At 38.1% G+C, this 15,127-nt stretch overlaps 1 protein-coding gene across 2 annotated transcripts in view; it reads right to left on the reverse strand.

Annotated features, from left to right (window-relative positions):
• Positions 1-15,127, reverse strand: part of LOC149234955 (uncharacterized) — a 109,627-nt gene that overhangs the window by 43,116 nt on the left and 51,384 nt on the right. For both annotated transcript variants that reach the window (XM_089372020.1, XM_089372019.1), the window contains exon 3: positions 11,026-12,960. In XM_089372020.1, the coding sequence (XP_089228146.1) occupies positions 11,026-12,960 (1,935 nt within the window). The remainder of the gene's footprint in view (positions 1-11,025; positions 12,961-15,127) is intronic.

Genomic DNA, 15,127 nt, shown 5'->3' on the forward strand with positions numbered 1-15,127 from the left:
TTGGCTTGATCCATGACTTTTGAAACATTCTAACCCAGTTTTATTTTAATACCCATTAATATTTTATTTTTCCTATGTTTAGACTTAGGAACTCCATTAAAAATATCAATTATTTTAATATCTCTCAAACCGGTTAGAATCTACCCAAACCATTTCTGGTCTTGCAGATCTCATGTGCTTTAACCTTTTCACCAATTTTCATGGCTAGAGCACATCTGATGCTACCCCAAATCAACACACATGACATTGGAACTTGGTAGACAAAGTATCCAAATCCCTCCTAATGAAAATCATGTTGATATTCATGATTTTGAATATTCTTTTCTCTAACATTTTTTGAAAAAGAACAAACTATTGGTGTAATTTTTAAGTCGAACCCTACCAAAATTTGTGATTATGGGTTGGGCCAAGGAGGTTTAGGGATTGTTGTCGCACAAAATGTCTAGGCACTGCGACAGTGGGTCAGATTGGGGATCAGGGTGACATCCCTCGATATGAGCCGTTGTCACAGTGTCTAGATGAGGATCAAGGTGACATCCCCCGATCTGAGTCATTGTCGCAGTGCCTAGATATTCTGGGTGCGACAACAGGGACCATATGCATGATTTGTGACCTAAATAATATTTTTTTCAGTATATGTTTGATGATGAAAAGAAGTGTTGCAAAAATCGCAATTTGAATTTTCCTTGAAATTATTAAATTGAAGATTAAATCGGCGATTTTTTCATTATGAAAAATTGTGATTGTATTTTTTGTAAATTTTTTGTATATTATGTTTTTTTTTCTAATTTTGCCAATTTTTACCAATTTTATCCTGATTTTTATGATTTTTTCTTTTTTCCGAACCTCACCGATTTAATCTCGATCGCGATTATCGCAACATTGATGAAAAGTGTTTCCATGAAGTGATCCCTTGTGGCCCCTAGAAGTGTCTTGACACCTCAATTGTTTTCATCGAATGGCATGAAGATTCTCCACTAAAGAAGCATCAAAAGCTATATTGTTCTAATTTGCCAGAATTTAAGGACTCTGTTAAGGTTCATCCTTGACCTAAGCGTTGTGATAGAATGACTGAAACTTATTCATGCCTCAATGTCCTAATTGTTTTGCAAAATACTATCAATCCAAGACCATTCACTCATTGTTCTGTGTATTAACATCCATTGTACCCTTGTTGTTTATGATAGTTGGGGCTTTACCTTCATGCTCTTAATCACTGTGGTATTAGAACAATGATAAGCTTTTCCTTATTTATTTCTTTGGAACAATTCTAGAAATTGGTTATAACCAAAATTCAATAGTGATCTTTACTTCATTATAATATCTGGTCACTTTGGTTATACTTTGAGTTTATCGTTGCTCATTACTGTCACCGCTGAGTTATTGTTATTTCTCCTTTCGAAAATTCAAAGTGCACTTCAAGTCAACTCTAAAGGAAGCATTTTAATGTTGAAAAGTCTTTAAACATCTGATATTTTCTGAGGTATGACTTCTTCCTGTGGTTTGCACATTCTCACACAATAATACATTGAAACTTTCACATGACTTTGGTGATATTGCAAAGGCTGGCTGTAAGGGCATAGTAAGTCGTGAGGTAGGTTGTGTAGGCAGGTGGATAGGTCTGTCTATTCCTTGCAATAGGTTCTGTTCTTATAATTGAGGAAGAATATAATTGTATCGGCTCAACCATACAAATAAGTGATACGTGGTACCCAGAAGGTTCTATGTGGTACCAGAATTCATAAGGTAAATGGAAGAGTTGTATCATGCATGTCATCCTGAGAAGAGGTCTCTAATCTCAATTATACATAGAAATGGTTAAGAATTGCACTTGTTTTTGTCTGAGACTTAATGTCTTGCCTAGCTACTGAATTGGTCACTATTGATATGACAGCGTTGAGGGTACTATTGTTGACATTCTAAATGTTCTATTCACAGTGTTATTGCTATGTTCTCGCACGAATTATTATTCCCAGAAATTTATTTTATTATATAAATAAATTCTGAATTGTTGGAAAATGAAATCACTGGTATTTTAACTTCTAGAAATTTATATGCAGCGGAAATAAAATCAAAGATCAATTACATTACAACGGATAAACACCCACGGGCCACAACAATTCTCGTTTATTAATTAATCTCAGGAAAATCAGGGTTTCAACCCTGTTGCCTCAAAATCTAGCAGGTTTTATGAGGGTAAGACCCACAAGGCAATAACTAGACCAAGGGACAACAATGAGGTGTGGCCCACTGTCACCACAGCCACTACCTGCTACTCTTTTCTGGATTTTCACCACTAGGGAGGCTTCCCTTTAGTCGGTCGCCTATGAGGGGTATGCTTAGTCCAAGGAATAAGGTGGCAAGATAGGCTTATAGAGGACAACTCTTCCTAAGGACAAGGCTCAAGTGAGATAAAGGAAATCCGCATCCTCCAATGTAGCCAATTCGGGCACAAGTGATTTAGGGATTGATGAATAACAAGCCAAATAGATCAACCTAGAATCACAAGGCCAAGAAAAAGCTTCCAAAAAATGAATATTAGCAACCAATGGAACAAGAAGCCTTCAACAAGCCCCAAGTTCAAGCCTAGAGCAAACTAGGGCTTTTCTAGGGCAAGGTATACCAAGGGCAAAAGAATTCAGCTTTGAAACGGATGGATTAGCCACTAGAAGGGGGGGCTTATTTTGAGGCAACAAACACTCCTTCCAATCCTTGCACAAGTCAAAGACTCGAAACCTAGTCCAACTCATGCCTTAGCCCTAGCTAGCGGCTCATCCTTGAGGGACCGAAAATCAGATTTAAGATGAGTTTTGTAGGTAATCAACAAAGTGAAAAGGCCAGTGCCTAGTCCTTGGGATGATGGAGTCTACGAGAGTGAAAAATATGCCAAGTCTTTGTAAGGAGTAAGGGAATGATGAAACCCTAAGTCTCAAAACCCTAGCTATTACTTTTGTGAAGGAACAAAATCACTTGAGAGAGTTAGTTTAAAGATACACAGAGGGGATTTCCATTAACATTTTACTAGTGGGTAATGCATACAATGCTATCATATAGATTCCATACATTGATTTTCAAATCCAAGGAACACTTACAAGATAGAATGCATGTACAAGCCTTTATTGCTCCAAAGTAACATCTCCAATACCAAAAAAATAGCTCCAAATAGCGAAGTACATCATAGTGTCACATCTCCACAAGAAATCAAGAAGGTTGAAATTCTCCAGGCAGCCCGAAATAGTCAAAAATGATGATGATCCAATACAATGAGCCTATCCTCTATTTATATGAGGATTAGGACTAACAATTAGCGTACAAAAGCCCCTAAAACAAATTTGATGCTAAAATGTACTTGGGTTACAAGCCAACCCACTAGCTTTATCATAATATGCCCTAATTAGCCCACATGTATGAATCGTAAGCTCTCTCATGCTAACGTCATCAACAATAAATGCTCAAAGTGCCATGTCCAAGGGTGATGAGGTGTCCAAAATGATGCAATTGCATGAGAAGTCCATGATTTGAGGGTTGGCCCTCAAATTTACCTCAATACCTCTTGTGGGGTCCCAAGATCTAATTGGGGCACCACAAAATGGTCTCCATGGGTATCCAACAATTAAGCAAGGCCTCCTCTGCTCCGGCATTAGGGGATTCTTAGATGCAACAAACCCTCCATAGTCTCTTAATGTGAGACCATCCTCGTCTGGCCTCTGAATCAGTTGTTGCCCATCACGTTGTGTCAAGGCCAGCTTGGGGCATGTTGGGTCTAGCTGTGTCATCTTGAAGAATCCTCAAATTTGGGTCAAAGTCAACCAATGTCCTGGGTGTTGGAGGTGCTCTAAGACATGTGTCATCTAATGATGCTACTAGAAGGCTCAAAACTCTCAACGCTTCACCTGCCTGTGCCAATATACTCCTCTGAGGGGCTTGGATACCAGTGGAGTAGGTGCTCAAGACCTGGGTTGCTAAACCACTTGACAAGAAAAACATAGATTCCAATGAAAGAAACGATTCATTGGGGACCAAGATTAATAATGCATCTAAGTGAACCAAACTTGAATGTTAAGGGCAATTTAAAACTTCAAATAAGGATCCCCTTCCAAAATCAAGTCCCTAATCTGGCAAAGATGTTCTCTCCCTACATAGTGGTGGCTAAGGCCAACCTTATGAGGTGACTCCATCCCCTAAGGGGAAGTAACATTTCCCTGGTCCACCTTTCAATTGATAGGTGTTAGTGAATAAAAATGATGAAAATGGAGGTGATAAGACCTCATGGACAAGTGCCATGGTCAAAGGGACCAACTGATGGGGTGTCCACATCCTGAGGGGATAGATGTGAGGAGGGAGAATTCGTAGATGCGTGAAATACCAACTCGGCCTTGGTTTTCCCACCCCTCTTGTGCGCCTTTTACTTCTTCTTGTTTTATTCCTTGTATTATTACATATAGCTCAAGGGTTGGAGCTTGCTTTGTATGATGTAGCAGTTTCCTTACCCCTTTAAGATGAGTCAATATATCGCTCATCAGGGCTAGGACATGCAAGGGTTCCTTCTTTTAATGTAACAAAGCAACATGTGCTCGGGAACCGAGTGATGGCCACATGAGCGAGGTAGAGCCCATGCTAAGCTTTTGGCCACATGTTAATCTTTGTGTCCCTGGCCATCTTTTCATTTTGACTTTTCTTTTATATCATTGTCGCCATGATTTGCTCTTTCAGTTTCTTTTAGTTGCATCAACCTCCCAAGGCAAAGTTTTCGATCCCTGCCAAGGTACATGGACATATCAGTGCTAAATCCTAAAGAACCAACAACAAGTTGTACCTGAAGAATGAAGGTGACATATGGGTTTATACCGTGAGATGGAAAGTGTTAAGTATGGTATATGGGAAAACGAAACTACATTATCTCAATCCTAGCTTTCTAGGTAGTGCCCCTCCTATACACTAAGGGCCTTAGGGGAGGTCCCACTAGACTAGGATCAAAGATTAACCCCCCCAAGTAAGGTGAGTGAACAAGAATGTGGTCAAGGTCTGCCAATGTTCCAGATCACCCCATAATCCATACTAAATGCCCAAAAATATAAACAAGTATAAGCACCCGATTAGAAAATTATCAAAGTACCTTTCAAGTGGAAGCCCACCTTCGTCCAAGTGCAAAAGTCGAATGGGTGAGAAGCACATGGTTGATGCGAGTGGCAAAGACATATGGCATATCATCAACTAATGGTGGTTGGAAGGGCCTTCTAGCTATTTGGTTGTCCAGCAGGCTGTCAAATGTAGGAGAAAAGTTTTTTCCTAGGGGGTTATACATTTTGGTGGGTAACAAAACCACAAAGAAATTATAAGGAAATATGCATTGACTAGAACTTGTACCTTGGTCCCGGTGGAAGAATTTGGCACCAGGAATTTCGGCCCACTAGAATTATCCACTGAAGAAATTCGACCTGGAAAATTTTGGCCCACCTCTCACCAGCACCTTGGCCCAGTGCCTTTGCTTCGAACAACCTCTGCACCTCAAGAACGTATGCCCTGGCAAATCGACCTCTCCAATAATTCGACCTCCTCACTTCAGCAATTCAACCTTGCAATCTCCAACACTTCGGCCTCCTAAAAATGCTCTCGAATCCACCTGCACTCTTCCTCCTCTATGCTACAAAGCCTCTTGCTCTAGAGAAAATCGCTTTCTCCACTTGTGTGTCTTCACCTCTCCCTTACATTTATTTTATAATCTTCATCAAGCCCAAATCCCTAACCCTAATCTCCCTTCTAGAAGATCTAGGAGATCAATGGTTGAGATCATTTCTAAGTCACTTAAATAATTTCATTATTTATCCTTAGAAATTGACTTAATAGTCCACAATAATTAATTGACTTTAATTATTGTACTTTTCCTAAGTTAGACTTAGGAAAGAAGACATAAATCACTTACTTCAAGCAAGCACCTAAAGAGGCAATAAATCATCTTCTACATGCTAAAACACAAGCCTATCCAAAAGACCTTACGAAGCTACCATAAGCTTCAACATTACCCTAGCATTTTTCATGACAAAGCCATAATAAGTCCAAAGAGATGTAATATGGTATTGGTATCCTAGGCCTATTATGGTCGGCCATGTCAAGTCCTTTTAGTCTCACTCTTACGACCTTTTGTCCTAGATAGGATTGGAGGACTTGGGATGGATCTACTTGGACAAATGGTTTAGAGGAACCATTGGTTTTCTAGACATTACTACACTATGTAGGGCTAGTCCAACCAATGTCTTGAGCACACCTATGTCTTTCCCACATGGCAATGTGTCATAGAGTTTGTATGCATCTTTTGGCCAATGTATAGTATACATGGAAGTCTCAAAGTTCACAACAGTCCATGTTTTATTGGGCACTGCACGGATCCCAATGCACAAGGCTCTTGAGACCAAAATTCAAGAGTAGCTCAAAATGTTCATCAAGAGGCATAGGTGACTGCAACAATGAATTTTTGGGAAAAAGGGTTACTTCAAGAAAAATCACTCCTCCAAGATGGGCATACTCTCTCTTCTAGCCACATGGGGGTTAAAAACGGTCGAAAGAAGGTCATTACTTGACAAGCATGGATAAACTTTACATCAAAGTTGAAGTGAATCATGCTCTAGAAAAAACCCAAATGCCAAAATCCATCAATCAAGCAAAGATTTACCCATGCAAGCAAAAATCAACCTTAGTGCCAGCTCACACATGACAAAATTCAAGCGGGCCTAAAGGTAATGTCCTAGGTCCAAATTGGGCAATTGATAGCTCGTTGGAATCCTCATGACATGATCTACCTTCCTAAAGCTAAAAGTTAGACAAATATAGAAGGGTATTTTCTTCACAAGGCAATTTTTGGAACTAGTCAAAAAACATGCAAACTCACAAGTAGGAGTAAAAAAAGGTTCAAACTAGTTGTTGGAGCCACCTAAGCTAGTCATTGGGCTACTATTCCTCTCATTTAGCTCAATCAAGGTCAAATCAAGCTCACACATGGGAATGCAAGGCCCGACCATTTCCTCTCAAAGCCAAGTCAAGCCTCTTGTGGGTTAATTAATCTTTTTTAATGCAGAAAATTATTTTTATGAAATAACTTAGTCTCCAACATGTAGATGACAAGTCAACTACTATATTTTGGGAGGGAGTCAAACTAGCCATTACAAAAAAATTATATAAGGCTAGATCCTCTTCCCATTAGTGGTTGTTGAATTGTGAGATCATATGCCATTCAATAAAATAAATTTTCAAGTGAACAATTTTTGGGGGTTTATTTTTCTAATCTTCTTCTTAGTTTCATGTTGCAATAGTTCTTAATAGGATAGATATCAGTACTACATATCACTACAAGGCAGTGGGTTCATCCATTAAGGGACAACGGTCACGTGGAAGGGGAGATCAGTGCACTAGACTCTAGAGCTCATCTCACTCTTTGTTGGCATAAAAAGATAATCAAACCCAACTATTAGACAGACCCTTATCACAGTTCTTTCAGGTAAGAGTGAAATCTAGCTTGGTTCCATATTTGACTCAGTGGTTGAGGACATCTTGAAGTAGACAATCTTTTCAGAGATTTTGGAAGCTGGTACACTATTCTAGACTAGAATTGGGTGAGATCATTGCTAAACTCCAATCCCACTCTCTACTCCAAGGTGAATAGCTGACTTAGAGGAGGTTGTGATTGCAATCCGACATTTGGAAGGTAAGCAAAGCTAAGGAAACCCTTACTACAACTACCAATTGCAAAACTTATTCAAAAATATCTCTTTCTTTTTTGTTTTATACAAATAAAAATAAAAAAATAATAATAAATTCCTAGCTTGTGTTTCAATTCTATCTTCTAACTTTATGCAGTATACCTATCTTATACTCCAAGATAGTTTACCCCCTTATTTTTTGCAATAATATCACGAGGGTATTAGAAACATTTTGCAGACCTACAGTTTGCTACTGCCATATTCACAACAGATGAGGGAAAAAATCCACAAGGGACTTATCCAATGTAAGTACTTTTGACCAAGAACCCCTTTATTTATTCCAGATTTAATTACATATCATATCACTATTTTTTTAGAGAAAAGAAACATTTTACCACTAAGGAGATTTGATCCCTGCTTTCCGCAATTGGTTTCGAAATTGCTGAAAACTCTAAAATACTTGCAGATCCAAAGTGCAAGGCCATTTTTATCGATACTTATTTACTGCTAATGTATTTCCACCCACAAATCCACCAATTTATATGTTTTCACACTTGTGAGTAACCCCCAAAGTGCATTTTCTTGCTATTTTCTGCAATTTTTTCCATACTTTTGTAAGTCTGAAAAGTCCAGGGCAGCAATCTAATCATCCATTTTCAGCCACTTACCAAGAAGTCACTCAAGGAAAATCTTCCTTAATTGGTAAGAGCATCTATGACTCGACTTTGTACTATTTCCCGAGTTTCATTTTAGGTTTGAATGATATTCTACTTGCTGATTTGTGTTATTTCTGCATTTAATTTCACTTACAGATCAGTAAAATTAAAACAATTAACTCCTACCTTCACCTGGGCATCATAGTTAGACATTGGTCTACTCATCTTGTCTGAAGTGTTCTGTGCGTATAGTAGGGAAGCCTCCCTAGCCATTTGTAGGAATTGGGTTTAACGAGTGGAGACTTGTGCCAAGGTGACAGTGGGAATATCTCCTGTGTAGTACCACCCAGCACATCGTGAGGACCCTGAGGAGACTGCTAAACCAGTCGGTAACAGGTATCATTGTTGGGTGGCCCTTGTTATTATCTCTTTGAGATTACCAAGTACATTTACAATCTCTGTCATAGTATTTACTATTTTTGGCATTTATTTAATGGTTTCTAAAGACTGTATTCTTGCATGGTGATATACCACACTAAATGTTCAGTAAATAATTGTTGTGGATATCTCTTCCCCTCATGGTTGATTGCTTATCTCTTCCCCTCATGGTTGATTGCTTCAGAAACATCATTCCATTTTTTTATCAATTTCATTAAATTACAAGCATAACTTATGAACACGATTGTTGCAAACCTTGGTTGAACTTAATATCAATTTCTTTGCTATACTTTCTCTTGAGTGAAGTTAGTATATATGGGAAGATACACTTGAAAATCAGATCTGATTTTTGGGTGGCCTATAACTACCTCTGGAAGTTTGGTGTGATAATCTGATTCTGAACATTGCAATACATATATCTAAATAACATCAGCTAAGGCATTAAAAAGAATGGATATAATCATTGATATGACTTGTGGTGCATACAGTTAGTTACTGCACCAAAATTTTCCTGACTCTTTGTGGTTTGCACATAGAACAAATCCATTCATATTTATCTCTGAGATATCTGCTCTTTAGTGCTACAACAATTGCACTTAACTCTCCGTGGTTCACTGATAATATTTCTAAGATATTTCACTCACTTGAGGTTGCAGTCTGTGTCCAATACACATGCATTGAAGTATCTAAGCGTTGCATCAGATATATATATATATATATATATATATATACATACAGAGAGAGAGAGAGACCACTGCTGAATTATTCATCACTGATTTGCAACAGCATTATGAAAGTGTGAGATGAGTAAAAAATCAGGGTAATGTATCGGACAACTTTCTTTGAAAGTGTATAAATGATGGATAAATCACTCCTCACAAACATGATTTGTGTTCTACGATACGATATCTTGCTGTAATGATGGAAATTTTTCTTTGAGCAAGAATATTTTAATTTCCAAGCATAACACTTTGAAAGTCTTTCGTTTAAATTGATCTTGTTGGCAATTTGGTCCTCTCCCATCGTAATTTTTCTCTTGAATACCAAATCGCCTTAGTCAAAGTCTAGCTAGACGAACTCACCCTTCCTACTGCTTGACCTAGCTTAGCTTGACTTTTAGGAAAATCCTCCTTATGTTAAGAAGCTCTTCCTCAGCCTTAAAGTGAGAGGCTATACCATCAAGGTGACAGTGGGTGGCTTCCCTGATAGTTGCTCCTTGGCTCTCCTGCTAGAATTAGGACTTCTACCTTAAGCGAGAGTTTGAGTTGCAACATGTACCAGGGTCCCATAATTGCATAATATGTTCAATCACTCTCACTAGTTGACCCGTACTGTATTTATTGCCTTCTGCATTAAACTAGTTGACCCTTATACTGTTAAATTTTGATTGCACTGAATAGCTGGTTTTGATTAGCTAGGACTTACTATGTCTACTGGCCTTAGGTTCAGTTACCTGCCTTTTCTTTGTAAAAAGTACCTTTTCTGGATATAAAAAGGTCATAATAAGAATTTTATCCAAAATATAATGTAGGGAACACATCTACCAGCATTTCCATTTTGAGACTCTGCAGCATTACAGAGTTATCCTGTCTCCATTATCACAAGTTGCACTGATCCATACTAAGGATAATATTACAAAAAGTGAGCAGAATAGTATATACTCGGTTGTAAAATGTAAATAGGGTTTTCCCTTTGAGCAGAAATTCCCCCCACAACTCCCCTTCCCCACGCCACACCTTTTCTAAATAATTATTTCTTACAGAATCTCTTTGGCTAACTTGCCACATTATGAGTCACACATCTATGCTATTCAAGACTTGAACCTGTCATCATCCACACACATTCAAGAGCCTTTGAACCCAGGTTTCCATGTCAATACATGCCCGATCATCTCACTGCGTACTGCGAGACCACACTTCCATGAGAAAATTTGCCCTTCTTTAGCAGAAATGGGGGACAGTTTCCTCAGTAGGGAGAAAATGAAAACGCTAAAAATAAATTTCATTTATGTTAGAAAAATTTCTAGCAATAAGTTGATTTCTGGTGCTTCTCACATTAGAAAATTTATTCTTATTAAGTAGCCTATTGTAGGTTAGTTTCATAAAAAGCTAAATATCTATTTTTTTTCTCAACTTTGCATTTTTCAAACAAAATTATAGTATAAATATGTAGAAATGGAAGTGAACCTCACATCAGGTACTCAAGAGTCAAAATTCACAATGGATATCAATACTTACATCATCCTCCACTGAAAGAGGCCCACAAGTTTTTTCGAGGAGTGACTGGCATAAAAGTGAATCTTCTGAACAGCTCGCCATTTCAGAGGGGCCAACATTTATGTTCGCTTTATCAATATGAAAATCTTCTTCCAATTTGATTTCTGTGTCATGAAAAGTGTCTTCTTTGGCAACTGTTTTTACTTGCTCCCCATGTTCTAGTTGACGATCTGGACCCACTTCAATAGGAACATGGTTTATGTCATTTCCAGATTCAGAACATATACCTGGCACACCTGAGATGGCTCGAAACCCAGAAGAAAAATTACTTTTAACACATTCATCTCTATGATAATCTGGATCCTTGGGAAGAACTTCTGGCAGAATAGGTGCAACATCTTTAGCCTCCTCCACAGTACTAATGGGGTTTTTGGTTGAAGATATTTCTGTAGGTTCTGGGGAACATGTAAAAACGAAATCATCCTCCTGCTGACAACTTGAGTGTGCTTCAATCTCCTTGGTAGTTACAATGCGTTGGCTTGCATGTGATGTTACAGAAGATTGTCCTGGTGTTATTGAATGGGGGAATGAAGAAAATGCTTCTTGTGAAATATTTTCTTCACCAGGGTGTCTGTTTGAAGGTTCCCCCTTATGCAGGGAACTGGAGGAAGAATGGTCCAAAGGGCCATACTCAACAGCCATATCCACATGTTCTACACCAGCTAAAGACAAACTATATCCTGGAGAAGAATGGTTGCAATATCCATCTGCAGTTGTTTCAATAGCATTTGTAGATGTCCTAGCCTCAATGTTAGCATTGTGCAAAAGAAGTTCATCCTTGCCACAAGCAAGTTGCATTTTTCCAATTACATCCACCGTATCTTCAATCTTACCAAATGCCTCCTTCCCAGAATGCATTTTTCCAAGTAATGCACTAGTGGTCACATTCTCAGTATCGACCATGCTGGGCGAACCACTCATTCCCTCTGCTAATGTAATATTTGTTTCTGCATGTGATTCAGTATGTGTTGCTGCCAGATTGTCTGTATTTTCTAGTTTAGTGGGATTCTCTTTAATATCTTCAGCATTGCATAAATCCCCATTCAAATGAGTTTCTAATATTCCTGCACTTTCACTTGCAGGCAAATGCAAATCTGAATCAAAACCGTTGAAGGACTTGAATGAAACAGATGCAGTTAATTCTGGCAATTCCTTTGATAGAGTTTTTTCTTCGGTAATTTGATTTTCTACACTTATTAGTGGCATATTACATGTGTCCGGGCTCTTTTTATCTGAGTATGTCTCAATACTATCAGAATCTCTAGAGTCAACCTTATTTACATCATTTGGTTCAACTGAAGGTATCTCCCTTTCAGCCCTTACCTGCTCCTTCACATTATCCTCATGACAACATGGATCAATATCTCCATTATGGGGGTTACCCACTGATTTTAAAATATCGAAAACTTTGTCAGTGGAGCATTTCTCATGACTTTCTTCTGACTTTGTTTCAGAAGAAGGGATCCCTTCCTTAAAACTTGATTGAGATATTTTTGTACCCTCTAAGAGCTTTTCATTTCCTTTAATAATGCTTGTTGACTTTCTTTCTTCTACATCCTGCTTATAATCTGCATGGTTCCTTGCCCTATCTGTCTTCCTTATTTTACTTCCCCTTGCCCTTCTTGTATTTCTATTCACTCTTGTCTTGACAGTGCCAGAAGTTTCTTCTCTTTCGGCAATATTTCTAGTTGCCGATTTTTCTATACAGTGATCATCTGAGGATTCCCTTGTTGTTACTCCCATCCCACTCAACCGTTCATCACAAGTACTACTAGGAAGGTCAACAGTACATTTTTGTATTTCATTGTTGCACTGTAAAGAAGCATTAGTTGAAGTGGAGCAGTCCATAGTTGCAACTAAACTCTCTTCCACAACTCTGTCCTCTGTGCTGCATGGCTGCAAAGAAAAAAAGATAATGTGAATCATAGAGAAATTAAATGTCAATTTACATTCTTAGAGCCTACACAATTAAAAACTAGTGCAATCTTTTTTGTTGAGTCTTCGTGCTTTGGTTATTGCAATATATTATATACACAAAGCACACAGCATTTTGCATTACATTTATTGACAGAAAAACTGAGTGAAGCATTTACTGAAACCACATAATCTTTCTCAAAATACTGCCACCATATCTAAGTAGCTGCACAAAGAAATTGCTAAAGAAACTGTGAAAATCACCAACCAGGTGAAGGAAACAATTGCACTAAGCTGTTTAGATTTCACGGATAGTTAAGACAGGCCTAACTTGTAAATTAAGATAAAAATAAATAAAAATTTACTTCCAAGAAAATAAATGCAACAATATTTCTTCACCACAAGTATTAATACAAGGAAAAATTTCAGCAATCATTACAGATGAATGAGGGCCCATTTAATGACTACAGAACTCTAAGGTAGTTATTCAGTACCAGAGTACTAGTAAGTTCATGCCACATAAAAGAAGCAAAGATATCTTCACCTCAATCAAACTTATGCAGTGCTTGTAAGATTTGTGAATAGCATTGACCTCTACATGATTGGACGAAAAGACTGTTGTTTTCTAGATAGAAGTAACCTGAACTAAGTTAATTATCCCAATAAATGCAATTTAATTGTTGTCTACAGTATTAACTTCTTGTTAAAGCGACAAAAACAATTTGTTTAATAGAGGAAATACAAAATCCTTTTGAACACCAGAGTAGAAGTACATGAACATTTCTTTTCCTCCAGTGACGGATGTGATATAAGTGAAATGGAAATGGAACCCACAAAACATCTGAGAAATAAACTAGAATACTTTATTCATCATTTAATCACAATTTTCCATGCCTGACAGTAATTTGAAGGCTGAAGTCACATAAAAATGTTCCAGCATTGCCTAGCAGTGAGGGCATGATATAAAAAGTAAGGTTCTAGCCCATAAACATTATTTACTCTTCACAGTTACCAAACTACAAAGGAAATCACAAGTAAGTCAAATACAAGTAGAATAAATACTAAAAGCTGTGAATCAAAATGTAATCTTCAATCTACCAAACAAAAGAATGTTATTTGGAAAGGTGGTCCATGTTACCCACCAAATGTGGGTAACCCATAGGAGAAAAATTTTCTCCTCATTTGAAGGCCAACCAGCCAGTAGCCCTATGATGATCAGCACATAGCATTATGACAAGAATTCTCCACCCATTGCTCCAGTCAGATCTCTGCCCCATCAGGCATTTTTCTTGAAGGAAGGTGGATCATCTCTCAGCAGGTACTCTAACCATTCTTGCAATCATGTGCTTTCATTTAATGTTATTGGCATATCGATATGGATCACGGGGCTAACATGATGGTTGACCAATCTCGATTGTATCCTTGTTTCCTCACTTCACTTGAGAGGTTGGTCTTTGACTGTAGTCCAGTGGGACCTCCACTGAGGCCTTAGGGCTTAGGAAGGGCACTACTAGGGAGGCATTGATTGATATACTATGTCCAAGGTAATCCACGTTTACCACTTTCCAGCTATCCCAATTGTACATCTCCATTCTTTAGGTTGGTAGTCAATGGTCATTGGGATTAGCACCCTATATCCACATCCTTGAGTAAGGACTTGCAAACTTGGCCCCAAAGGTTGATCTAGCTGAAAGATAAAAGCATATAAAGCCAAAATGAACGAAAATGAAAATTGCAAAAGATGGCTAAGACACTATTTAGCACTGGGGAAAAAGCCTAGCATGAGCTCTACCCCCCTTATTAGCCATCATCCAGCTCCTCAAGCATTTAAAGCTTCATCTAAAGAAAAGAACCCATGAATGTCCTATTGACAAATCTAGGGCATAGAAATTAGGTGATTTTTGTTCTTATTATAGCTGCTTGTGAATGCTTTTTACTTCTTTAGATTAGGTTCTTCTCTTTACTTAGATTATTATATTGTTCTTCTTCATCAAACAGCTACCAATGCATAAACAATAAAGAGACAAGAGACACAAAATGAAGGCGATCATCCAGGGCCAAAACCTCTCCAACTTGAGAGGAAAACCTAAACGAATTCTTATTCTTATAGAGACTTCAATTGACGAATACCAAGACCAAGACCCTTGAC

The sequence above is a fragment of the Pinus tabuliformis genome, chromosome 8, assembly GCF_031772625.1.
Source record: "Pinus tabuliformis cultivar Carrire ecotype Pingquan chromosome 8, CPIR1, whole genome shotgun sequence".
Lineage (NCBI taxonomy): Eukaryota > Viridiplantae > Streptophyta > Pinopsida > Pinales > Pinaceae > Pinus > Pinus tabuliformis.